The sequence below is a fragment of the Halichoerus grypus genome, chromosome 1 (genome assembly GCF_964656455.1).
Source record: "Halichoerus grypus chromosome 1, mHalGry1.hap1.1, whole genome shotgun sequence".
NCBI classification, from domain to species: domain Eukaryota; kingdom Metazoa; phylum Chordata; class Mammalia; order Carnivora; family Phocidae; genus Halichoerus; species Halichoerus grypus.
In genome coordinates, this window is record NC_135712.1 from 210,985,366 (window position 1) to 211,010,325 (window position 24,960).

Sequence of the window (24,960 nt, forward strand, 5' to 3'; positions counted from 1 at the left end):
ACTCGGGCCCCAGCCCTGCCCTGAGGGGGCGGACACCTGCTCCCCGGGCCCCGGGACGCCCCACAGCCAGGACGGGACGGTGACCATGGCCTCAGCAGACCAAGGTCCCCAAGCAGGGCTCAAGGAACAGTTCAGAGCGCCTTTCCCATTTTGCTCACCCTGTTACGCATAAAGCGCCTCGGTGTGCAGGTATCTTAAAATGCAGCCCTGGGAGCGGGGTGTGAAGCTGTGTGCGTACCAGGTACACAGGGAGTGGTCGGAGGACGTGCTCAAAGTGCAAGGTTCGGGGTATCTGCTGCTCTGAATCAGACCCCACAGGCTCTGGCGCGTGGCAGCCGGCTGAGGGCACCAGCGCTGCTGCAAAGCCTGTCCCCCCTCCCTGCATGCGACAGGGAAGTGGCCTGGTGTCTGTCTGGCCCGTGTGCTTCCCTGTGCGTGAGCCCAGATGCTGTCTCCTGCACCCCCCAGGCCTGGCTCCTCACCAACGCACGTCCTCCCGTCCAGCGTGGCCATGAAGCCGTCATAGCATAAGCAGTGGTGGCCCCCTGGCACGTTGGCGCACTGGCCCCCGTCGCAGATGTCCGGGTTCTCCGCACACTCATCCACGTCTGGGGGAGCAGGGGGGGTGCTGGGCTGTAAGCAGGCAGGGACAGAGGGGGAGCCCCAGGGACCCTGGCACAGGGTCAGTGGCCTGTCCCCGGTCTGGCTGGCTTCACCTGGGCCGGGCTCGGTCGGTTCCCCCGTGCCACACACCCGCACACGCCCTCCCGTCGGGCATCAGTGAGTAGCCGCGGCCGCAACCACAGTGGTAGCCGCCCTCCGTGTTCGTGCAGTGCACGTCACAGCCACCGTTCCCGGCATGGCATTCGTTTATGTCTGCGGGAGGCAGGGCAGAGGTGGAGGGGCAGGGCCAGGCGGCGGGGCCAAGCATGGGGCTGACGGCGGCGGGGAAGGACTGGTGATGGGGCTGGGGTGGCCGGCGGGGTCTGGGGGCTCCCCCCCCGGGTGGGGCAGGTGGGCCTGGTCTCACCCATGCAGCCCTGGTGGTCAGGCGTGCTCTGGAAGCCAGCATGGCAGGAGCACTGGAAGGTCCCAATGACGTTGACACAGTGGCCGTGGGGACACAGGCCGTCACTCAGGGAACACTCGTCGACATCTGCGGGGGGAGCATGTGGCTGGTGGGGGCTGGGTGTGAGCGGATGGCCGACTGGGACCCTTCTGCCATCGACGTGTCCCCGAGACACTCACACACGCACAAACACATCCTTCCATGGACACACTCTTCCTGGACAGACACACACCCACACTCAAATACACACTCACATCCCTTTGCCCGCTCACAAGACTCGATATGCACACACTCACCCTCAGCAGATGCACATCCACACACAGACTCACGCACCCACGTGCACGTTTATGTAGGCCCACACACACCCTCACACCCACTCACGTGCAAACACAATCGTCCTCAGCAGACACACACACACACACACACACAGATTCACACCACGTGCACTCATACGGACTCACAAACACACCTCTCACCCATACTTGCCTTTGTGTGAACACACACCCAGAGGCACACTCACACAGACCCACACACAAACACACCCTCGGACCCCTGCACCTGCAAACACCCTCACCCGTGAGCAAATACACACGCACGCTTAGACACGCACGCTCTCTCTCGCAAGCTCATGTGAACTCACACACACCCACACACTCACTCTTGTGTAGGCACAGATACACACCTACACACTGACACACGCATGCTCTCCTGTCTCGTGCGTGCAGCCTCGCACACGCACCGATGTACACTGACACGCGCGCACACTCACATGCAGGTACCTCGTCAGACGTGCAGAGACACGCATTCGCACTACTACACTCACGGCACGCTCACCCTCACAGGCGGTGCCCTGGGCCGTCCGCGCATGTCCGGGGGGGCACCGACACGTGTAACTCCCCTCCGTGTTGGTGCAGGTACCTCCCCGGCACAGCAGCGGGTCCCGCACACACTCGTCCACGTCTGGGCATGTGGAAGAGAGAGCAGCTGTGAAGACGCGGGCGGGGCCGGTGTGCTGTGGCTCGTGGAAGCTTCTCCCTGCAGTCCCCGGCCCCGTCACCCTGGCGCTGCCCAGGAGAGCCTGGAGGCTTGGGGCTCAGTTGACCCAGCAGAGATTGAACTGAGGAGCAGGGACAAGTCAGCCCAAGAAGGAAGCTGGGATTCTCAGGAGGGTCAGGGCCACGAGGCTGACAGTCCTGGAGTTACGGAACGAGCCCCTGAGAAGCCACGCTGTAGGACACAGGGGGAAGGCAAGGTCCAGTCTCCAGGCATCGGTGCGGGGAGCAGGCTGTCGCACCACCCTCCTCAAGCTCCAGTCTCGTGTACCTCCTTCCACCCCTCTGGCCCACCCCAGGGCCTTTGCACTTGCTGTTCTCCCTTCAGGCTGATATTCCAGCCCCTCTTCACCACATTTAGCCCCACTCTCTCAGCCACAACGCCAAGAACAGGACATCCCTGGCGACCACAGCCCACCCCACCATGTGGCCCTCTCAGGCGCTTCTCACAGTGGCCGTTTTGCATGTCTCTGGGAATTCATTTTATTAACAGGTGTCTCCCCATCAGGTCATGAGCTCTGAGAGACTGGCTGTCTGCTACTGACCTCTTGATGGTTCATAAAATGTTCACTGAATGAATAAAAAAGGGAAGGAAGGAAGGAAGGAAGGAAGGAAGGAAGGAAGGAAGGAAGGAAGGAAGGAAGGAAGGAAGAAAGGAGGGAGGGAAGAGAGCTCCTCTCTCTAGGGCCCTTCTCCTCTTCTCACACGACACCTGCCCTGGGAGAACTCACCCAGATCTCGGTCCCTAGGCCTCAATTCTGCGTGACAGACCCGCTGGTCGGCTGCCTTTGGGGAGGCCACCGCGCGGCACCCAGGTTCGCTGGGTCTCGGCTGGGTCTCAGCTTCTCCCCACACCTGCCCTTCCCACCTCGTCCATCACACAACGTCCCCACCACCCCTCCCCTCAGCCCCAACACCCGCCAGGCATCGCCCTGCCCAGGGCCACCCTGCACAACGGTCCCGCGGCCACCTACCCACGCAGTTCTTCATCAGCATGAAGCCACTTTCGTAGCCACGGAAACACTCGCACTCAAAGCTGCCCGGGGTGTTGACACAGGTGCCCTGGCCACAGAGGTCAGGGGAGATGTGGCACTCGTCAATGTCTGCGGAGAGAGGGGCAGGGGACCGGCCTCCACATCTGTAGACAGCGGGGGCTGCGTGGGAGCCTGAGCTGCCGGAATGAGCCCTGGGGGGGGGGGGGGCGGCATACACCAGCCAACAGCAGGGAATTTCCTCCCTGGAGGTCCCCTCTGTCAGCCCCTCCTTTTACTGGGGTCCCTAAGGGCCAGAGAGGGCAGCAACCTGCCCTAGGTCACAACGCCGGCTAGCAGGCAGGACAAGAGGTGCCCAAAGAAGAGGGGTCTTGACTCCACCTGTGCTTTGAAGCCCCCATTCCCACAGGCGTCCCCCCCGGAGGCCGAGGTGGGCCCGTACCTGTGCAGTTCCTTCCCTGAGCATCCAGGGCGAAGCCCCCCGCACAGGAGCAGTGGAAGCTGCCCACGGTGTTCCTGCAGGTGCCGTGCACGCAGAGGCCGGGGAACGCCTTGCACTCATTCACATCTGCGGTCAGGAGCATAACGTGTGGCCGGACACCTCCAGTGTCCCTGGGTTTGCTCCCGAGACGTCACGGCTCTCCCTGCGGACACTCTGCGCTCTCCCCAGCGCACTTCCCACCTCCGGGCCTGCGCCTGTGCTGTGCCCTCTCCCCGCCCTGCGGGCTCCCAGTGCCCCCACACACCTCTATAGAAGGGCTGGCCTGACAGCAAGTCCCAGCTGGCGAAGCCCGGCCCCCGGGGACACAGGCTGGCAAACGCCGGGGACGCGGGCTCTGGGCACGCCTCGCACGCAGCCCCCCAGGCGGCCCCCAAGGAGCAGCAACAGATGTCCATCTGGTACTTGCCGGGCAGGGCGACCCCACACTCGTCCTCGTCCCAACGCAGGAAACACGGCTCCAGGCGCATGTCTACACAGAGGGACAGTCACCTGGTTTCCCCCCAACCCCGGGCACGCCGCACCTGCCGCCACAGGGGCAATTCAGTCTTCCTCAGCAGCATCTGTCTGACACGCCCTCCCCAGTAGGAAGAGTGCAGGGGGAGTGACTTCTTCTTGCTGACCCTCGGTGTCATCCAGCGGTGACATTTTAATGGCAATAACTTGTCCTGCTAAGGGGCTTGCTATGTGCTGGGCGCCGTCCTAAGCTCCTCAACCCATTTAATCTTCAAAATAACACCAAGATGAACCTCTTATGGTCACGTCCATTTTACAGGCAAGAAAACCGAGGCACAGAAGGGTTAGGTGGCTTGCCCGAGGCCACACAGTTAGCAAAAGGCAGAGCCGCGTTCACACCAGGCCATCTGGCTCCAGAGCGTGTGCTGAATCTGTAAGACTCCCTCAGAGCAACCTGACAGCAGATAAGCCTCCCTCGAGACCAGACACAAGGGTCTAAGACAGGGGCCACTGACTCCAGCCCGGGGGTGGCCGCCTGTCTTTATAAATAAAGTTTTATGGACACACAGCCATATCGCCTTACTTCCGTATTGTCTGTGGCTGTTTTTGTGTTACACGATAGAGCTCAGTGGCTGCAACAGAGATTTGTGTGGCCCAAAAGCCAAAAATATTAACCCTGGCCCTTTGCAGAAAAAGTTTGCTGACTGCTGGTCTAGGACAATTTCTCTCTCTTTACAAAAGGAACACACATTTAGGCGGGTCGATTTGAAGATGAGACCCTGTTCTAGAACCTCGAGAACCTCTGGGAGCCCTGTGACACACACAGCGATCCTCCCCTGTACCCAGTGCCCTGGTTCGGGCTAATGGTCCCATCTGAGAGGACGGGGCTGCCGTCGGAGGCTCCCCGTTCACCTGGCCCTGAATTCGGCACATGGGGCCTGAGATGCAATGGCTTTTTTCTCTTTACTCGGTTACTTCCTTTCCTTGGTTACATTTTGGGGCTAGGGGTGGGAGACCCACTGCACGCCTAAAACTTGGTTCAGAAGGTAAGCAACGTTGAAAAGGAACCTACGAGAAGGCTCCCTAGCCAACTGCAGGAGGAAACTGGACGGCAGACAGAGCCCCGTCTGCTGCCTGAGATATGCTTTTGGCCAAGAAATGTCTGCTTCAAGATGTTGACCAAGAAACCCCCACCGAGGAGGAAAACATCTCCGATCTCTGAGCCTGAGGGGGAGCCATTCAGAGGGAGCGTTTGAGCCCCGGATGCTGAGGGAGATTCCAGGCATGCTAAGGGTGCCTGGTGGGCAGATCCACCCTGAGTCAATACTCTTCGGTAACGAGAAAGAATAAATAAAAGTTGCAGATGCTATTTCACAAGATCTTACCATGTGCACTGAGCCTCGTTAAAGGGCAGGGAAGTGAAAGGGTGAACCCCCGAAATAAACAAGGCCCTCTTTTGAGACATGTCAGCAAGAGATGAGCAGGGAGCAGAGGGTCCTGGAGGTCTCCCCAAATCCCTTCTGTCCCCAGGAGGGGTCTCCAGGCGCTGGGGTGGGGGCAGGGGACGGAGGGCAGGGGGCCCCGCACGGACTCACCCACGCACAGCCGGCCCGTGGTGTCCAGGGTCAAGCCGTCGGGGCACACGCAGCGGAAGGAGCCAGCAGTGTTGAAGCAGTGCCCATTGGGACAGACCCCGGGGAAGACCTCGCACTCGTTCACATCTGGGCAGGGACAGAAAAGGAGGAGGGGCAAGGGCTGGAGCTGCTTCCCTGGGGGCTCAGGACTCCCAGGGTGTCCTTGGGGAGGTGGGAAGGAACAGATCCAGCCTCGGGGCCTGAGGAATCTCGGGGGAAGACCTGGGAACCGAGGAGGGAGAATCTCTGTCTCGGTCTCAAAAGACTTCAGGAGCCCAGGCATTCCCCACGACGTGCAACTGTCCGTGTGCAACTCAGGGGGAGGCATGAACTACAGAGGGGCAGGGAGTTACCTTCACAGGTGAGCCCCGTCATGCGGGCAAAGCCACGGGCACAGGCAGGGTCTGCGGTTGGGAGAACCAGAGTGGGGACAGGAGTCACTCTCTCCATCCAGAGCCCTGTTCTCTCAATAGGCACCCAGGCAACCACGGTGGCCATGCCTGGGTGGTCCCCAAGAGCTCACGCGGGGGGGGCTCCCAGGGCATTACCGGGCTCACAGCGTTCGCAGGGGCTCCCCCAAGCAGCGCCCAGGGTAGCACAGCACTCGGACCGCAGGGGGGCTCCGCGCAGGTTCGCTTCACAGCGGCCCTCCTGCACCTTGAGCCAGCAGGTGCCCTTGGTGCTATCTGCGGGGGAGGGGGTGACCCAGTTCACCCGCCAGCCGAGCCACAGAGACCCAGCCTTCCCCAGGGTGGGACGCAGGGCTGGGCAGCAGGGTCCCTGCTACTCCATGGGACTTGGGGCCCTCTCACCGAGGCACATGGTGCCGGAGGGCCCCAGCCGGCTGCCAGGGGCGCATTCGCAGGCATAGGAACCAGCCAGGTTCCGGCACACGCCATTGACACAGGGGTTGGACAGGCACTCGTTGATGTCTGCAAGGACAGCCCCCCACTGGGTCCTGAGCTGTGGGAGGGGGAGCCCCAGCTGACCAGGGCCCCCCTCCTCCCCAGGGGCTGCCAGGGTCCAGTGGCATAGGATGCACACCAGGCGCATGCATGTCCATGCGTGTCCTTGACCAGACAAGGCACACGCATGCAGGCAGGCTGCGCAGGAATGGAACGTGCAGATACCAACGCACGTGTGCTTGCACTGAGTTGCAGTGGACGCCCATGCAAGCGTGCTGACTTGCAGGATGCTGTGAGCACACACACATGACCGATGTGGAGGGACAGACACAGTGTGGAACAGAGACCCTCAAGGGGGTTTTGGCACACGAGAGGATGAGAGTGAGAGGCAGGAGGAAAGCCCAGAGAGGACAAGGGCTGGATGTGACCGGGGAACAGGTAGATGCAGCGGCTGAATGGAACGGGGTCTGGGGAGGGACACGTGGGGGACAGAAGTTACTCAGGAGTAGGGCGAGGTGGGTGTGGTGACTGGTGCGGTGGAGAGCTTTGGCTGTCAGGGGAGGGAGAGGAGTCAAAGGCTCCCGGGGGGAGGTAGAGTCATGCAGAGGGAGCAAGGGGGCGTGAGTGCTGGGGAACAAGTACCTTGCTGCAAAGTGTGTGCATGCCTGAACACGTGTGTGTGCGTGCACAAGGGCACGGGTGTGTGAACACACATCGGAGTGAGTGTGAGCCTAAGTGTGAAAGCGTGAGAATGTGGGCACACACATTTCTTTGAGAGTGTGCGTGACTGTGTGGGCATGTCTACGAGCGTGAATGTGGGTATAGCTGTGTTTTGAGTCAGTACCAATACGTGTAACTGAGTGTCTGGTTGTATGCGCACACGTGTGATTGTGTGAATGTCTGAATGCATGCAGAAGTGTGCGACTGTGTGTGGCTGCGAGTACAAGTGGGTAAAGCGTAGGAATAAGTGGGTGTGTGAATGGGGGTATATGTGCGTTTGAGTGCACACACCCATGCGTGTGTATGGCTGTGTGAGACCAAGTGTGAATATGCCTGTGAGTGTGATTGTGTGGATGTGAGTGTGAATGAGTAGACACGCATCTTGCAGCATGTCTGTGTGTACACACCACACGCAGCCTTGTGCAAGTGAGTATACACACGCCTGTGGGCACACAGCACATGTAGTGGGTAAGGGGTGTGAGCGCCCGGGGGCGTGTCTGAGAGCGCGTGTGCGCACACGGGGTGCAGCGGGAGCGCTGGAACGCGTGTGCGCCCGCGTGGGTACGCAGCGCACGGGTGTGTGTGCGCGTGCGCCGCGGGCAGCGCGCCGGGGGCCGGTACCTTCGCAGGTGCCCGTGTCCTGCCGGAGGCCGAAGCCCTGCGCGCAGGAGCAGCTGTAGCTGCCGGGGCTGTTCCGGCACCAGCCGTTGCCGCACAGGAGGCTGTCGCGAGCGCACTCGTCCACGTCTACAAGGCGGGGGTGGGAGAGCGCGGTGAGGGCCGTGCAGCGGCGGCGGCCCCGCACCTGCCCGCGTCCCGCGGGGCGCGCTCACCCACGCACTCCTTGCCCGCCGCGCCCGCCTCGTAGCCCGGGCTGCAGACGCAGCGGTAGCTGCCCCGCAGGTTCTCACACGCGCCGGGGGCGCACACGTCGGGGTCCAGGGCGCACTCGTTGATGTCTGCGGCAGGAAGAGGGCGGAGCAGCTGCCGGGCTCACGAGAGTCTCCAGAAACCAGCCTCCCCCCCAAACTGGGACCAGAGCCGGGCCCCATTTTTCCCTCTAAACCCGCAGTTTCCCGGCGCTGTGGACCTTTGGGGCCATTCTTTGCTGTGGGCTCCGTCCTGTGCGCTGTAGGACGCTGACCAGCCTCCCTGGCCTCTACCCATCCAATGCCAATGGTACCCTTCCCAGTATTTCTCCAGACATTGCCAAATGTACGGGGGGGGGGGGGTGCGGCGGGGGGCGGGATTGTCCTCAGTTTGGAACCCATGGAATGAAAATTTGTACAGCAGCAACATAATAAAAATAAAAGCAATCCTACCCGCTAACATTACAGAGTGCTTACTATTTTGTGCATATGAACTCATCTGACCTGCATAACACCCCTGAAACAGGTCCTATTACTATCCCCACTTCGCAGACAAGGAAACCGAAGCAGAGAGGGTGAGTAACTTGCCCCAGGTTATTCAATCGGTCAATAGAAGGGCCAGGATTGGAACCCAGGCATCTGGCTCCAGGACCTGTGCCTTTAACTGGATGAGGGCATGGTGGTCCGGACATCTGTCCTCCCCTGATGGCCCAGCAGTCAGTGGGAAATCAACGGTAACCTAAGTCCTTTTGTTTGTGTGTGTGTTTAGCCAACAGAGGAGGAGACACACACCTGGGGAATTTCCTTCCCTTGCAAGTTTCAACTCTACAGATCAGGCACTTTGGGCTGAGACCTGCTGGCCACAGGAGATCAGCCAGGGATCCCAGGGTAGGGACTGTCCGGTTGTGGGAGGGACTGGAAGAATTGCAGAGGTTGCAGAATGAGTGGGGCCGAAAACACAGCTCAGGAGGGAAATGAGGCGTGGGAAAAAGCACGGCTTCACACATCCATCATCTCCGGCTCTATGGGTTGAATTGTGTCCTCCCCACATTCATATGTTAAAGTCCTAACCCCCAGGACCTCAGCACCTGGCCTCATGTGGAGATTGGGTCTCTACAGAGGTAATCCCGTGAAAACGAGGTCATGAGGGTAGACTCCCAATCCATTCCAATATGATGGTTGTCTACTTATGAAAGGGGGAAATCTGGACATACGTACAGGGAGAGCCCCATGTAAAGATGGAGGCAGAAATTGGGGGGATACTTCTACAAACCAAGGAACACCGAAGATTGTCATTGACCACAGGAAACTGCAAGAGAAGCAAGGAGGGGCTCCTCCTGGCTTCAGAAGGAACCAACCCTGCCTACACCTTGATCTCAGACTTTGAGCCTCCAGAGCTTCGGGAGAATACATTTCTGTTGTTGAAGCCCCCAGCCTGTGGTACTTGGCTACAGCAGCCCCAGCGAACTGACACAGTGCCCCCCAGCCCTCTCCTGACCCCCGCTGCCACGCACCTCTACCGTCGGTGGTGATGCCCAGACCGCTACTGCACAGAACCTGGAACTCGGCTGGCGGGGGGGGGGGGGGCAGGGACAGGGAAAAGAGGGGTCAGTGGTCATTGCTGAGCCTCAGCCACTCCCAAGGACGTGGCCCCTTGGTGTTGTGCAAGAGTCTGGGACCAAGATGCCTCCCCCCATGGAGAGAGCAATTTTCTGCGGTCTCTTCCTGGGGAGAGTCACCAGCGGCGAGATGCCCCCCACAAACCCATGGGGGCCAAGACCTCTGTCCCTTCCCACCCCCAGGGTGATGAACTGGAAGGTGTACAGGGACGAAAAAGGCAGGCAGGGTCAGGCAGCAGGACGCTCACCAGAGTTCTTGGCGGGACACGGCTGGCAGGGCTCCCCAAATCCGTGGTCTGGGCTAGCGCAGCAGCACTCGGATTTGGTGACCGCACCAGGGAAGGGGCGGGCGCAGGAGCCCTGCTCCAGGGCTCCATAGCAGGTGGTGCGCACGTGGGTGTCCACGCACACGCGGCCGTCCGCGCCCACGGCCAGCCCCCCCAGGCAGTGGCAGCGAAAGGAGCCCTCGGTGTTGGTGCAGTGGCCGTTCATGCAGATGCCCGGAGTCTGGCACTCATCGATGTCTATGGGGGTGGGGGGGCCACAGGGGGCTCTGCAACAGGTCCCAGTGCCCGCCCACCCCCACCTGCTCCTCCCCCAGCCTCTCCCCTCCCTGCCCATCACCATCACTTCCATCCCAGCCCGTCCTATCCAGCCCTTGGCCTCACCCACGCAGTAGCGGCCACTGGGTGCCAGCAGGAAGCCGGATTTGCAGAGACACGTGAAGCTGCCGTCCTCGTTGATGCACACTCCATTGGCGCACATGGTGGTGGTGGCACACTCGTTGTGATCTAGACACACCCGAGAGGTGGGATCCCATCCCGGCCCCTCGCTGGCCCAGCCCTGCCTACAGACCAGCCCCTCCCGCTCACTTATATGCAGCGCAGCAGAGCAAGGGCTGAGCGCCCAGGACCCCACCCAGGGGCCGGGGGCCCGACCGGGCAGCGCATGGCTTGTCTGTGATTCTGTCTGCCTGGATATCAGTCTGTCTGCTGGAACGTGAGCTCCCCTGGGGCATGACAGGGCTGCCTGCTCAGTCTGCATCTTCCTCCTGGCACAGGTAAGTGCTCCATAAATATTTGCTCAAAGTTAAATGAACGAGGTGGTGATTGCACAGCACTGGGCGGATACTAAACGCCGCTGAAACGTTCGCTTCTAAATGATTAAATTTATCTGGTGTGAGTCTCACCTCAATTTAAAACAAACAAAAGGGGAAAACAGCTGACAAGAACATAGTCTAATTGAAAGGAAGTGGTAGGTGCAGAAACAAGTATGAAAGTATCAGTTTTGCACAAAAAGGACCGCACCAGAAAAGGAAAAAGACATGACTAAATGGAAGATGCACACGAGAACCTGTACATGAATGTCCACGGCAGTGTTCTCCGTGGTTGCGAAAAGTGGAAACAGCCCAGATGTCCATCGCTGAGGAGTGAAGCAACAAGATGTGGCCCTCCACCCACACATGGGCGCGTCACTTGGCCACCAACAGGGGCAAGGCGCCAACACACGCTGCCCCGTGGAAGACCCGGAACCCCACCGGGAGCCAGAGGCCGGCACCCCCCCAAGGTCCCAATCCCACACTCTCAGCTAGACTCGCTGCCACGCAACAGGTCCGAGGACGTGCTTCGGTCCAGGGTCAGACAGCCCTTGCCGGGATTCATGGAATGAACTCCGGAGGGAGGGAATGAAGGAGTAAGTCGGGGCAACAAAGCGCAAGAAGGATCTCGGGCAGGTTGGGTGGGTTCAGAAGGGGGAGCAGCGGCTCTATCTTCGGGAGAGGGTGGGTGACGCGGCAGAGGAGACGGGCAAGGTGGCCCTCGCGGGAGCCCCCGGAGCCCCCAGGCCCCCCACCCGCCCGCCCATCCCCAACTCACCCACACAGTTCTTGCCGCCAGGGCCCAGCTCGAAGCCCGCGTTGCAGACACACCGGAAGCTGCCCTCCGTGTTGACGCAGCGGCCGTGGTGGCAGAGGTGGCCGCCGACAAGGCACTCGTCCACGTCTGCGGCGGGGGGGGGGCGGCGGCCGGTCAGACTGGGATGCGGGCCGCAGACGCGGGCCAGGCAGCCCCGGCGGCCCCCGCTCTCCGATTGACAGCCATACCCACGCACGCCTGCTTGGCCCGTGTCGCCTGGAAGCCCTCGCGGCAGCGGCAGCGGTAGGAGCCCGGGGTGTTGACGCAGTCTCCGTGGTGGCAGGGGCTGCTGGCGCATTCGTCCACGTCTGCGGGCAGAGGACCCTGAGCCCCCGCCCTGCAGGTAGGCCCCGCCCACCCGGCATGTAGGCCCCGCCCACCCAGCCCCGACTCACCGATGCACTCCCCTCGAACGTCCTGCGTGTAGCCCGCGTTACACTCGCAGCGGTAGCTAGAAGGGGTGGGCAGGCATTGGCCGTTGAGACACAGATTGGTGAAGTGTCGGCAGATGTCGATGGTCTGGTTCAAGGTGGCTGTGCCTGAGGGCGGGGTCAATAGGTGCACCTGAGTGGAGGCCTTTCCTCTGGGCTGGGACTCCCACTCTGAGGCTGGAACCCTGCGCACGTCGGCCTGGCGTGGTGCCCTAACTGCAGACCCGCACACTGGCTGAGACCCCTACCCAAGGCCCAAACCCTGACTTTGAGACCCAGATCCCAAATCTAGCCCCACCCCCAGACCACTGTCAGTACTTTCCTCTCTACTGCCCAGGCCAAGACCCCCACTCCCCAAAGCCCTGACCCTCCCTCTGAGGCCTGGACCCCCTCCCCCAAGTCTTGGGTCCCTCCTCCCAAGTCCCAGGCCTCACCAATGTGGGCATTGCCAAGGCCCAGGCTGGGAACACCACGCCCACTGGAGCCATGGGGGCTGTGCCGCGCCGGCCCAAGGCCAGGACCCACACCGTTGGACCCAAAGCCAGGGAGACCAGGGAGGGGGCCAGGATAGGAGGGCAGCAGCGGGAGCCCCTGCACACACAGTCGCTGGAACTCATCTGCAAAGAAGCAGGGTTTGAGGCCAGGCCCTCTGTCATGCCCCAGGGCCCCTCCTCTGCAGGGAGCTCTGGGGGCAGGGGGGGGGACAACCTCAGGCCACTCACCAGAGCCCCGCAGAGGACACGGCTCAGGGGCTGGGCCAGGTGCCCAGCACCTGCCCCTGTCACAGCAGCACCGCCTCTGAGTATAATGGCCAGCGAGGTCTCCAGCACAGCGGCCCATGATCAGTACAGAGAAGCAGGTGCCGGCCCGGTGGTCTGCGATGGGGAGGGGTCGGATCAGTTACCAGACCTGGGTTCAAATCCCAGCTCCACCAACACTGCCGGCAGGACAGGACTCCTTGCCGCCCTGTGCCTCGGTTTCCCCATCCCTGGAATGGGCGTGCTCAGAGCATTCACCTCCCCTCGGAAGAATGTTGCCAAGATAAAAAAAGTGAAGCACACCATATCGGGCACATGGCCGATTCTCACTGAATGAGAATCTTATTACGAAGATTGCCAAATTATCCCAGGGAGATGGATTTGGGCTCATTCCAAGCAAAAGCCTTCCAACACCTACAGCAGACATTGGTAGTAAGCTCCCTGTCACTCTGGGCATTCAACCACACTGAGGAACCCCTTGGTTTGGGGGGCTGCCCTGGTGGGAGGTCAGGCTGGACGCTCAAGCGAGGACACCAGGATCTGTGTCTATGTGCCCCCACCTGCCAGCCCTGGGCATTTGGGGAAACCTGAGATGCTATGAATTTGAGGAGGGGCCCAAGGAGCAGACTGCTGGATTGACGACTAAAGCCCCAGGGGAACTGAGACAGAGGCTCCCCAGCCAGGAGAACCACGGACACCCTTCCCCATCCCACTCTGCTCTGGAGTCTAACAGCTTTATGCAGTGATCAGATCTCTCAGGCTCAAAGAGTATATTTTTAGCTTAAAAACGCACAAATCTTGGCCTGTGGCCCACAGTGAAACCTCTTCCACCAGCTGGGAGGGCCCCTGACAGCAGCCCCTGCCCTGCCCTGCCCCAGGCTGAGAAAACACGAAAATATTTCTCTTTTTTTGAAAGAGAGAGAGAGACCACCAGCACGCGCACAAGCAGGGGGAGGGGCAGAGAGAGAGAATCCTGAGTATGCTAACACAACTCAGCATGGAGCCTGCTCGGGGTTTGATCTCACGACCCTGAGACCACCACCCAAGTCGAAATCAAGAGTAGGACGCTCAACCGAGCCACCCAGATGCCCCAACACACAAACGTTTCTACCTCCCCTGCCCCAACCCATGGGGACCCCCAGGCGCACGTGTGGGAGTTGGGGCTCTGTACTCCTAGCACCATCCCAGGCCCTTGACAGGGGCAAGGTCTGCCCAGATGAGGGCAGGTCAACAGATTCATTCAAGGTCACACAGCTACTAAAGAGGGAGAGGGAACAGGAACGCAGATACCCGAACCCCAGGGGATCTGACCAAGCAGCTGCCTCTCAAGTAGGGAAGACAGAGACAGAATGTAAGAACTTTAACAAAAGTGATGCTGCCTTTGCTTAGAAAGCACCGGCTGCGATCAGGCCCTGCTCCGTGCCCCAGCTGCACCGTTCTCTTGTCTTTGTGAACGGGTGTTGAGTATCCGCTACATCCAGCCCCCGGCATATCATTCCAAAATTGTATTTAATCCTCTCCACGACTCCAAGAGGTAGGTGTTGCCATGATCCCCATCTTACAGATGAGGAAGTTGGGGCACAGAGAGGTTAAGACACTTGGCCAAGGTCACAGAGTTTGTGAGCAGCTCAGGGAGCAGTTGGAACCCAGGATTGCATCCCAAGCCCATGTTCAGGGGCAACCTGACCTTGGTTCAAATCTAGGCTCCATTGTTTCGTAGCCGGGAGGGGACCCTTATTCCAGGGGACTTGCCCAGAGGTATCTTCCATGCTGACCATGACGGCCCCCAGGGGTGGAGGAATAGAAGGTCTAGCATTGGCCACAGCACACTGGCAGAAGTCCAAACACAATATTCCCAGCCCTGCCTGGTAGAGGCCCAGCCAGAGGGGCCCTGGTGATGCTGGGGAACTGCCAAGCCCCTTCCCTCCTCCCCAAACCAGGACTCTGCCCATCCCCCACCACAAGTGTCCATATTCCTGGCTTGCCCCATTAGCCACTGGCGATGGCTTAAGTCTACTGACGAGGTTCATCAAAACAGCAGGACAGGGAGTGAGAGCCCAGGGTCCCCTGCCTGTGGGGTGGAGTGTGGGGGATTAGAGGAGGGTGGGCATCCAGGGGGAGGCATGGCCCAGAGGACCTCATCCTGGCTGGGGGGTCTGGGTAGGGCATGGGTATAGGCATGTATCTGTTCTGAACTTATTGAGTTGCCTCAAGCAAACCTCCCCTCTCTGGGCCTCAGTTTCCCTAGCTCAAAACAGAGGATGTTGGGCGGGGAGATGGGGTCCCCTAGAAAATGTCTGGAAAGGGCTCCTGGGTGGCTCAGTCAGTTAAGCATCAGACTCTTGGTTTCGGCTCAGGTCATGATCTCAGGGTTGTGAGATGGAGCCCCCCCCTCAGGCTCACACTCAGGGGGGAGTCTGCTTCTCTCCGTCTCCCTCTGCCCCACCTCCGGCTAGCATGCGCTCTCTCTCAAATAAATAAATAAATAAATCTTAAAAAAAAAAAGTGTCTGGGAGTAGAACGAGGAATATAGACAGGGAGTCAGAAAAACCAATGGGCAGAAGAAGGACACAGGGATGGAGGCTGGAGGGTCAGGGGGGCAGAGAGGCAGGGGGCCAGAGGGGCTTGCAGACTGGGGTCCAGAGAGCACAAAGGCTGATGGGTAGGGAGCCAGAATGCCAGAGGGGATGGAGACCACGCTCCAGAGACCCGACGACAGAAAGACACAGAGACCCGAGGGCTAGACGAGCCCACAGGCCAGAGGGTTGCAAAGATGGATGAGCAAGGAGCCTGTCTCCTAACCGCCCTCTGTCCCTCCAGCCCCCTCAGGCCCCAGCTCACCCAGGCAGCGGGAGCCATCCAGGCTGCTGGCAAACCCACGGGGACAGGTGCACACAAAGCTCCCGACGGTGTTGGCGCACTCGCCCCCAGAGCAGAGGCCCGGCACACTGAGACACTCATCCACATCTGTGTAGACCGATGCCCGGTCAGAAGTGGGTCCACCACCAGCCCTACCCCTCCTCTTCCTCCTCCTTGCCGGGGGAGCCTGAGCTGCCCAGAGCACAGAGCACACAGGAGGTCCCTCCTCGCCGGCCTCCCCACCGCCCACCTTCACACTTGGCACTGTTCTCACTGAGCCGGTGTCCCGTCCGGCAGCGGCACTCGAAGGAGCCCACAGTGTTGATGCATCTGCCCCCCTGGCACAGGCCTGGGACCGCCTGGCACTCATCCACATCTGCAAGGGGATGCCAGGCCTATCAGAGGGAAGAACCAAGACCACAAGGGCTCCCACTCAGCCCTGGCTCCCAGCGCCTTCGTCCCTGCTCGCTGACTCCCTTACCTTGGCAGGCCCCGGTGCGGATATTGGGGATGAAGCCTCGGCGGCAGGGGTGCGGTTGTGCGGGGCAGAGCTCGCACGGGAGGCCCCAGGCACGGCCCATGGTCGCACAGCAGAGAGCCTTAGTGCACACGAGGCCCGTGAGCTGGTGCTGGCAGCCCTCAGCGCCCACTTGGCCAAAGCAGGGGCCCGTCCGGTAGTCTGGGAGACAGACGGGTTTGGGCAGCTGGCCTCAAGCTGCCTCCGCACCCCAGAGCCTTCTGCTTCTCCATCCCCGCAGCCCGCAGCCCCCTTCCCAGCCTCCCTAATACCAACACAGCTGCCTTCACACTGTTGCCCATCCCTATGGGACAAACTCCCATTCAGCCTTCAAAACCCCTTCCTCCCCAAAGCGCTCTCCAACCAACCTCCAAAAAAGGGCCAGGACCTCCAAGCTCACAAAGCGCAGGGCACATCGGGAGAATCCGGCCACTCCCCCCAGGCCCACCCTCCCTTCAGGTCTGGGTAGAGACCACAGATACCCAGCAGGAGCGCCTGTCTCATCCGTGAGCGTGTGTCTGGCCCTGACAAATCTCCCAGACTCAAGGAGGGACCCAGCATCGGCCCGAAGGCTCTGGACCCACAACACTACACCCCTGAACCCTGACCCCAGCCAAAGCGGGTCTCATTAGTGCCCCCATCTCTGTACACAGGCTCAGATGTGGCTTCCTGGCTCCATCCTCCAGATGGTTCCAATCAAGGGGCTGGCAATGGACCAAGGGAAGCCCCTCCCAGAAGGAGAAGCCAAAGCCAGCCCCCTAGACCCGTGTGGAGTTGCCACACAGAAATCCACAGTGGTCCTGACTCCCCTAAGCCAAAACAATTCCAGAATCTCACCTAATTCACCCAGAACTCTGGAATCCCCCTCGCTCCCGCCTCTCTGGGGGCCCTCACCAGCCACCACCCACTCAGGCCTCCCCCTCTCACCCTCCCCACTGACCCTCCCTCCCCCTCAGCCACCCCGAGCTGTTCCCCTTCGGGACAGCCCAAATTCCTAAGAGCCACCCCCCTCGTGCCGAGGTAACCCTTCCAGTCCCAGCTTCTGACTCATTGCTACACCCTCTCCACCCCGGCGGCTTCAGCCACAGATGGGCTTCCTCCCCCAGCAGCACCTCCCAACGCCGGGGTCATCCCAGACCCTGCCCACCTCCGCCGGCCTGGACTCCCGGGCCGCCCGGGGCAGTCCGACGGCTCTCACAGTCGAAACCCCACCAGCCTCACCGCCTGGGCATGCCCCACGCCGCCCGCTCTGGTTGGCTTTCTCCTTCCCAGCTTCCCGTGGGCTCCGTGCGTTCTCTGCACCCTGAGTCCGCCCTCCCTCATCCGCTCAGCTTTGGGCCCACACGTGGGGCAGCCCGGGGCCTGGGTGCCCAGCTGCTTCCAACTCCTCCGCATCAACTTTCCATAAAACACCGTTGCTTCGTCATCTAAGGTTTGGCCAAAGGCTCCCAACAGGTGACCACACCCACCTCAGCCATGGGAGTATTCTGACTGTGAGGGGTTGCAATAAAAGGGGGCTCGCTCCTCTCATGAACTCTGACCTAGCACTTCCTCCAGGAAGCCCTCCCTGACGCCCTTCCCCGGAGCAACAGTTTCTCTGCCCTTCACAGCATCAGAGACAGCAGCAAGGAGGCCAGCTGGAGCTTCCCAGGGCCTGGCTACATCTCAGGGGCTGCCAGGAAGCCCCCCTCCACCCACCCAGGCCCCTACCCCATGCCCAGCTCGGTACCTCTCTCACACTGAGGCCCCATGAAGCCGTACACACAGGCGCAGCGGTTGGGTCCGATGCAGCGGCCCCCGTTGTGGCAACCACGGTCGCAGACAGCTGCGGAGGGCCAGGGGAGGCCGGCCTGAGCTCCCCCAGCAGCAGAGGGAGCTGGGGCCCAGAAAAGCCCATTTTCACCCAGGAATCCCCACCATCGGGCCCAGACCCAATGATAAGACTGTGACGGTGAGTACATCCCTCCAAACCCTGGTCCCAGAAGAGTGACCCGTGGGCGCTGGGCAGGTGGCAGCAGAGACCCGCCCTCCGGGATCCCGGGCCCCGGTGTCCACCGGGGATACTCACGCTGCCCACACACAGTGCCCGTGTAGCCCCTCTGGCACAGGCAGGACTCCCCTCGGCAGCTGCCCCCATTCATGCAGCTCACGCTGCACCCCGACCCTAAGGACGGGGAGGAGGGACACACGGTAAAGTGACGACAAGCGCCATGAGGCGCGCGAACAGCGGCAGGACTAGGCTTGCGTGGCCCCGCTCGGGTCCCTTCAGTCCTGCGCCAAAACCAGCCTGCGCCCCCAGTGGCATCCGGACGCCTCTAACCTTCTCCCCCGGCCCCCGGCTCACCTCGGCTCCCCCCGCAGCTGGGGGCCAGCTGCCCATCAGCACAGGCACACAGGTTGGGTCGGGAGCAGAAGCCCTCGCCGCAGGCGTGCCTACAAACAGCTGGCAGGGGCAGAGCGGGTGACAGTCAGGGCCAGGGCCTGAGTCCTGCGCCCTCCCCACCCCATCAGTGCCCAGGCAAGGCTCTGGGTTTCTGCTGGAGCCATCGGGAGACGGGCTCTTTGGGCCAGAAGTGCTGAGCAGCAAGGACAGAAGCTGGAGATGCTGGGTCGGTGACTGTGGTGTTGGGCCGGAGGGCTCTCCTGGGAGGGGAGCCAGATTCGAGAACCCCGAGGTGGCAGGTACAGACTGGCAGAGAGATACAGACAGAGATGGGGAGAGACAGAGACTGAGAGAGAGAGAGACAGGCAGGCAGAGAGACGGGGAAGTAGTAAGGCAATGGACATGAACATGGCAGGTGGCCTGGGAGCCTGAGGACAGGCAAGGGCCAATCCTGTGGTTCAGCCTGACGCCCCTGGCCAAGTCCACTTGGAAGCAGGGCTGGGCTTGCCAGCAGGTCAGAGAGCTGCCCCGGCGTCCCCTGCCTGAGCCCCCCACTTCCAGGTGGCAGCGGCACTCACGAACGACACACTGGTTCCCGCCTGGCAGTGTCCTCCAGCCGGGGCAGCAGTAGGTGTGGAAACGGGAGCCGCACACATTGGGCCTTCGGGAGAGCATGGCACAGCTGGTGAGCCCCTGTCCTGCGAGACGTTCCCTGGGCCTCGCTCCCCCCACCCAGCAGGACAGCCCAGCCCAGCCCTGCCCACACCCCAGGGCCTCTCCGCATGCCTGGTACCACGCACCCCTGCAAGATGCCGGGGCTGCCACGCCTGTGCACACGTCCGGGACCTGCAGACTCCAAGGCCCTGTCCCAACGGCCCTGGACTCCCACCACGCACAACAGGGCCGTCCAGGCCAGCAGGAGTCGAGCCAGGGGGCCCCAGGCCATGGTGAAAGCACCAGCCCCTCTCCTTGCCAAGCACAGACCCTTCAGAACCATGATGTGTCCCTCAGAGGCTGCAGAGAGGAAGCAGAGTCAACCCCAGCAGAAGCCCTTGGCCACGGACTGCCCAGAACCAGGAGCACCGGGATGGTTGCGGGGCTGGGGGAAACGGGGTGGGGGGGAAGGGCCTAGGCAGAAGGGAGGGAGGGGAAGAGGGTGGGGGTGCCCCCCCACCAGGAGGCGGCTGGTTCTCTCCTGGACCTGAAGGATGGGAGGGAGGAGATGGAGACAGGGCTACTCCTGGTGTAGGAGATGACCAGGTGAAGGGGAGGAGGAAGGAAGCTGAGTATTTGGAGGACAGAAGATAGAATAAATGGCCTGAGACAGCCCAGGGAGGTGGTGGGGGGGGGCTACTGGAGCCCAGGGAGGCATCCAGCCCTGACCCAGAAGCAGGCGAACAATCAGAGCAGGCTTCTTGGAGGAGGTGTGATGTCTCAGAGATGGAGTTAGCCAAGAGAAGGGTGCTGGGGCAGAGTGCACAGTGAACGCAGAGGGAGAGGACAGGCAGGGCCGGTGTCGCAGAAGTGCACTGTGTAGTGGAGCTTCTACTTGTAGATCTAGGGGATGGAGAGCCCTTAAAGGGCTTGAAGTAGGAGGAACAACAGTAGAACGGGTGTTTGGAGTGTGGAAAGGCTCACAGGAGCCTGGGAGGAAGCATGCAGGTCAGGAGGCTGGCTGAGAGGGGAGAGGACAGAATTCCAGGGATAATGAGGAGGTGGAGTCACCAGGAGTTGGAGGCTGGTTCCAAAGGAGGCAGGAGGCATTGAGGAGACTCCCAGAATTCTGGCTGGGAGGGCAGAGGGGGATGGGATGGGTGGGGAGATAGGTGGCAGGTGCACATTCTAGGTGGGGCACTCCCTCCACCCAGCAGGGAAGGGATAGCTTTTGTGCCCATTTCTCGGATAAGCAAACTAAGGCCATCACGCAGTTAGTGAGGGGCTGGCGGTGGGTGAGTGCTGAAGCCTAGGTAGAAGGGAGGGAGGGGAAGAGGGTGGGGGTGCCCCCCCACCAGGAGGCAGCTGGTTCTCTCCAGGACCTGAAGGATGGGAGGGAGGAGATGGAGACAGGGCCACTCCTGGTGTAGGAGATGACCAGGTGAAGGGGAGGAGGAAGGAAGCTGAATATTTGGAGGACAGAAGGTAGAATAAATGGCCTTGGAGGAGCGGGGGGCTCTCAGGTCCTACTTTCCAGACCAGGGAGAAGAATTGGGCCTAGGTAGGGAACGGGCAGGGAATATGCTGTGTGCCATTGGGCAGGTGGCTGCCCCTCTCTGGGCCTTGGGGTGACAGAAGAGCCTGACCAGGTGGTCCCAAGGTCCTTGGGGAAGGAAGAGACCCTTGTCAACTTTGGCGGAGAAGAGTCGGCCTGGCTGGGGAGGGACTCCCCCTTCTTGCTTCCAAGCCACTCCACGCCAGTCTGCGTCCCGAGGACGCCTTCTCAAGGCAGCCTCCCTCCCCGCCTCCCCCAGCCTCCGGGGGCCCTGGCCTGGCCTGACCCGGCACCCCCCCCCCCCGCCCCGCCTCCGCGCCCCGCGCCCGGGAGGTGCTCGAATGAATGAGCGGGGAAGGCGCGCGCGGCGGCGCGGGCGGGAAGCGAGCGGTCTCGGGCTCCGCGGACGAGGAGGGGGCCCGCGGGCCGCGCTCTCCACCCGGGCAGGGCCGACGAGCGGGGTCCCCCCGGGCCGCGACCACGCTCGGCTCCGCCCTCACCTGCGGGTCGGGTCCTACCGCCGCCCGCGCCCGCGCGGATGCCGGCGCCCCAGTCCCGCGGCGAGAGGGGAGCGGGTGGGCCCGGGGCTGCGGCCGCGAACAAAGGAATCCCCTCCCCCTCCCCCTCCCCCGCCCCGCCGTCCCCGCTCGCGCCCCGCCGCGGGCCCCGCGCTTCCCGACCTGCGAGCCGGCGCGCGTGGACGCAGGCACGGCGAGCGGACGCGGGGCTCCGCGCTGGAGGGTTGGCTCGCACCGCGCCGGGCGCCCGGGGCCGCAACGCCAACCGAGAGGCCGACCCCGCCGCGATCGCAGCCCGGAGCCGCCGCTCGGGGGGGGAGGGGGGGAAGTTGGGGGCGGGAGGAGTTGGGGGAGGGCGCGTTTACACCTCGAAGCTCCCGGGGCGGGGGCTGGGGGCTCCGATCCGGACTGGGGGAGGGGCTGGAGCTGGGGGAGGGCCCGGGCTGCGGATGAGACTCGGAGGGGTTGGAGAAACGGGAGGGGGGACACAGAGCTCAGGCCCGGGCTGAGACCCCGGACGGGGGTGGGGGGGGGCCCTCAGGGCGCTTGGAGGAGGGAGGGGGACTGCGGGGACCGCGTTTTCGGATAGGAATGGGGCTCCGATTTGGGGCTGCCGGGAAGAAAGCCAGGCCCGGGAGGTCCCGGGACTCACCTAGGAGGCCCTCCTCCGTCCTCTCAAGCCGCCTCCCCTTCCCTCGGGCAAAGAGAATTCCGAGAGTGACGTTGGGAACTCACCTGGCGGCGCCTGGAGCCTCGGTTCTTAACTAGACTAAGATCCGGAGGCCCCTAAGAAAGTAGTCAAAACATTGGGCAAAGATGCCTTCCTGGGGAGAAGGTCCACAATTTTCATCTGATTCTCAAAATGAAGAGTTTAAGAATCCAAAAGGTCTAGACTTTCTGAACCTCAGAATTTTAGCTGCCAGTTTGTACTATATACCCGAAGTGAAAATTTTTAGGTTCCACCCACCACTTTATTACCTTTAAGAACAGACACCACCAGTGACCCTTAGGGTGGGGATCAGTCTGAGCTGTTTGTTGGACCTGAAACTTAGTTATTCCACTCAGCAAACTCCTATGCACCTGACAAAACCCAGTTCTAAAAGCCCCTCCCCAGGGCACCTGGGTGGCTCAGTTGGTTGGGCATCTGCCTTCTGCTCAGGTCATGTTCTGGGGGTCCTGGGATTGAGCCCCCCATTGAGCTCCCTGCTCAGCAGGTAGCCTGCCTCTCCCTCTCCCTTTGCCCCTCCCCTTCCTCATGCACTCTCTCTCTCTCTCTCAAATAAATACAATCTTAAAAAGTTTTTTTTAATTTTTTTTTTTAAAGATTTTATTCATTTGACAGAGAGAGACACAGCGAGAGAGGGAACACAAGCAGGGGGAGTAGGAGAGGGAGAAGCAGGCTTCCCGCAGAGCAGGGAGCCTGATGTGGGGCTTGATCCCAGGACCCTGGGATCATGACCTGAGCAGAAGGCAGACCCTTAACCGACTGAGCCCACCCAGGCGCCCCTTTTTTAAATTTTTTTTAAAAAGCCCCTCCCCACTCCCAAATTGTTGGTTTACCCTATTGAATTCCCAAAGCTGTGTCGATCATGTCTCCATCACAGCACTTCTGGAATGTAATAAAGAGTAAAAATAATTTGAGCTAATATTTATTCAATGCTTTTATGCCAGGCTTGGTGCTAATGGTGTCATACACATTATTTCATTCAATAACTAAAAACCCTATGAGGGAGATACTCATAATCTCCCAATGTGGGTGCCAGGAGACAGACCTGGACTCCAACACTCCTGAGCTGGAGAAAGGGACTCCCGGGGTGGGGGAGCGGAGGAAAGGAGCATTCTGTTTGGCTATGGGAGGCTTGAGGGTTCAGTACAAAGGAGCAGATCAGAAAAGGGGAGGGAAGGGCAAGCAGAGGAAACAGCTCAGGCAAAGGCCAGGAGACAAGAGGGTGTGGAAAATGCAGGAATTGAATGAGGCTGGAGCTTTGGGGGAGCAGAGAAAGGGAGAAAGGGAAAGAGGGAGTCTGGCCAGGTAAGCAGAGGCCAGGAGCCCTGGGGAGGCTCCCCCTACATGGCAGGGTTCCCAGGAAGGAGAATCACTCCAGAGGCTGCGCTGTGGGGGTTAGAACTGGGTCTGGGAGCAGCCAGGGATGGGGTTTCCGGGGGAGGGTGGGCCAGGGAAGGAACCCCAGGACCAACCGGAACAGCAGCGACAGGTGGGATTCTAGTGCGGGAGGACCCAGGGTCTGTCATGGATGAGCCAGCTTCTGGGCACACTTCTGTCACCCCTTCCCAGGCTCCTTTGCCGGGGCGCACCCTGGTCTACTCTTCAGCTAACAGGCATGTCTCACGTGGGCACGGGGATAGGCCCAGAACATATGCAGAAGGTGGGGAGGAGCAGTCCCCCACCAGGAAGGCAGTGTGGCTGAAGCGTCGTCGATGGCTAAGCCCACAGGAAATCTGGTGGACCAGGCAGTGGTTCAGTTCTAGAATTCTCACCATCTGCTCTCTGGAAGCAGTGGACAAGGAATCCACAGGGTTTGGTGAGCCAGAGGTGGTGGGGAGCTGAATGGAAATTCTCAATGACAGCAAAGAGCAAGTGCACCTTGTCATTGTGTCCCCTCCCCCCCACTACTGCCACGCCATCCTGCTTTCCAGTGGCACTCCTGCCTGGATCTTTCTGTTACCTCTACTGTCACTCCATTACATCACATTGTCCTGAAGGGGCACCTAGGTTCTCACCTGCCCCCCAGCATCCCAGCGACACTGTGGACACTGTTGTAAGGGCAGAGCACGTCACAGTCTCCCTGTCAATAGTGCAGGATCCCCAAGTCCCTATTACAAGGTCACCTGCCACCCACTGCTGTCACCCTCTCATTGTCATCCATCGACGGAACACTGCTGTTTTCTGTTTACTCTGCTGCCTGTCACATCCGTGTTGTCATCTTTACACCTTCACCTTGTTGCTGTGACAATTGTCACCAGCTAACAATTGTACCAGCACCCAGAGTGCCAGGGTTTTGAAACTGCAAGAGACAGAAATCATCCTCCACAGAAAGGGCTCTTGGTTGCACAGAGATCCCCCCACAGAGGAGGCTGCAGCCAGCAAAATGACTCCCCAGTTGCCCACAGGTCTGGTCCCACAGAGACACCTTCCATTCCCCCTCTACTCCCCGGGGCTCAGATGATGCTTAATGATCCCAGACGCCGGAAATCAGGGCCACCCTCAGCAAAACGGAGGCCGGGGGGCTCCCACCTCTCCCCACACCAGCATCTGTCAAATTTGGGGGCAGGGGTGCCTGGGGGGAGGGGTGTGGAGAGGTGTGTCCCTACCGTGTCCCTACCGTGCTGTGAGGGGCCAGGAAGACGGGATCCGGTGTCTAGAGGTCCTGTCATGGGCTCTGTCTCGCGGGGGGTGCATTTCCCAGACCCAGGGAAAGGTCACTTGAGTCACCTGATGGCCAAGTCCTGTACGCTGTGTGCTCCTAACGTCATCAGCCCCGTTCCTGTCACACCTCCCGACATCTTCCTGCTGTCCATACCATCAGAGACTGTCT

At 60.9% G+C, this 24,960-nt stretch overlaps 1 protein-coding gene across 1 annotated transcript in view; it reads right to left on the bottom strand.

Annotated features, from left to right (window-relative positions):
* The window catches only part of FBN3 (fibrillin 3), a 55,028-nt gene extending 33,372 nt beyond the window's left edge, over window positions 1–21,656 (bottom strand). Inside the window, exons 1-30 of the mRNA XM_036066020.2 lie at window positions 21,566–21,656; window positions 19,477–19,690; window positions 19,255–19,337; window positions 18,638–18,736; window positions 18,362–18,457; window positions 18,023–18,118; window positions 16,258–16,455; window positions 16,027–16,152; window positions 15,759–15,884; window positions 12,882–13,034; window positions 12,594–12,776; window positions 12,124–12,267; window positions 11,917–12,036; window positions 11,690–11,815; window positions 10,484–10,606; window positions 10,064–10,339; window positions 9,711–9,764; window positions 8,161–8,286; window positions 7,949–8,074; window positions 6,515–6,634; window positions 6,251–6,388; window positions 6,056–6,106; window positions 5,664–5,789; window positions 3,860–4,084; window positions 3,556–3,681; window positions 3,096–3,224; window positions 1,904–2,029; window positions 1,031–1,156; window positions 754–876; window positions 483–608 (exon numbers count right to left, since the gene is read on the bottom strand). Of these exons, the coding sequence (XP_035921913.2) occupies window positions 483–608; window positions 754–876; window positions 1,031–1,156; window positions 1,904–2,029; window positions 3,096–3,224; window positions 3,556–3,681; window positions 3,860–4,084; window positions 5,664–5,789; window positions 6,056–6,106; window positions 6,251–6,388; window positions 6,515–6,634; window positions 7,949–8,074; window positions 8,161–8,286; window positions 9,711–9,764; window positions 10,064–10,339; window positions 10,484–10,606; window positions 11,690–11,815; window positions 11,917–12,036; window positions 12,124–12,267; window positions 12,594–12,776; window positions 12,882–13,034; window positions 15,759–15,884; window positions 16,027–16,152; window positions 16,258–16,455; window positions 18,023–18,118; window positions 18,362–18,457; window positions 18,638–18,736; window positions 19,255–19,337; window positions 19,477–19,673 (3,868 nt within the window). The 5' untranslated portion in view covers window positions 19,674–19,690; window positions 21,566–21,656. The remainder of the gene's footprint in view (window positions 1–482; window positions 609–753; window positions 877–1,030; window positions 1,157–1,903; window positions 2,030–3,095; window positions 3,225–3,555; window positions 3,682–3,859; window positions 4,085–5,663; window positions 5,790–6,055; window positions 6,107–6,250; window positions 6,389–6,514; window positions 6,635–7,948; window positions 8,075–8,160; window positions 8,287–9,710; window positions 9,765–10,063; window positions 10,340–10,483; window positions 10,607–11,689; window positions 11,816–11,916; window positions 12,037–12,123; window positions 12,268–12,593; window positions 12,777–12,881; window positions 13,035–15,758; window positions 15,885–16,026; window positions 16,153–16,257; window positions 16,456–18,022; window positions 18,119–18,361; window positions 18,458–18,637; window positions 18,737–19,254; window positions 19,338–19,476; window positions 19,691–21,565) is intronic.
* Between the last annotated feature and the right edge of the window lie 3,304 nt (window positions 21,657–24,960).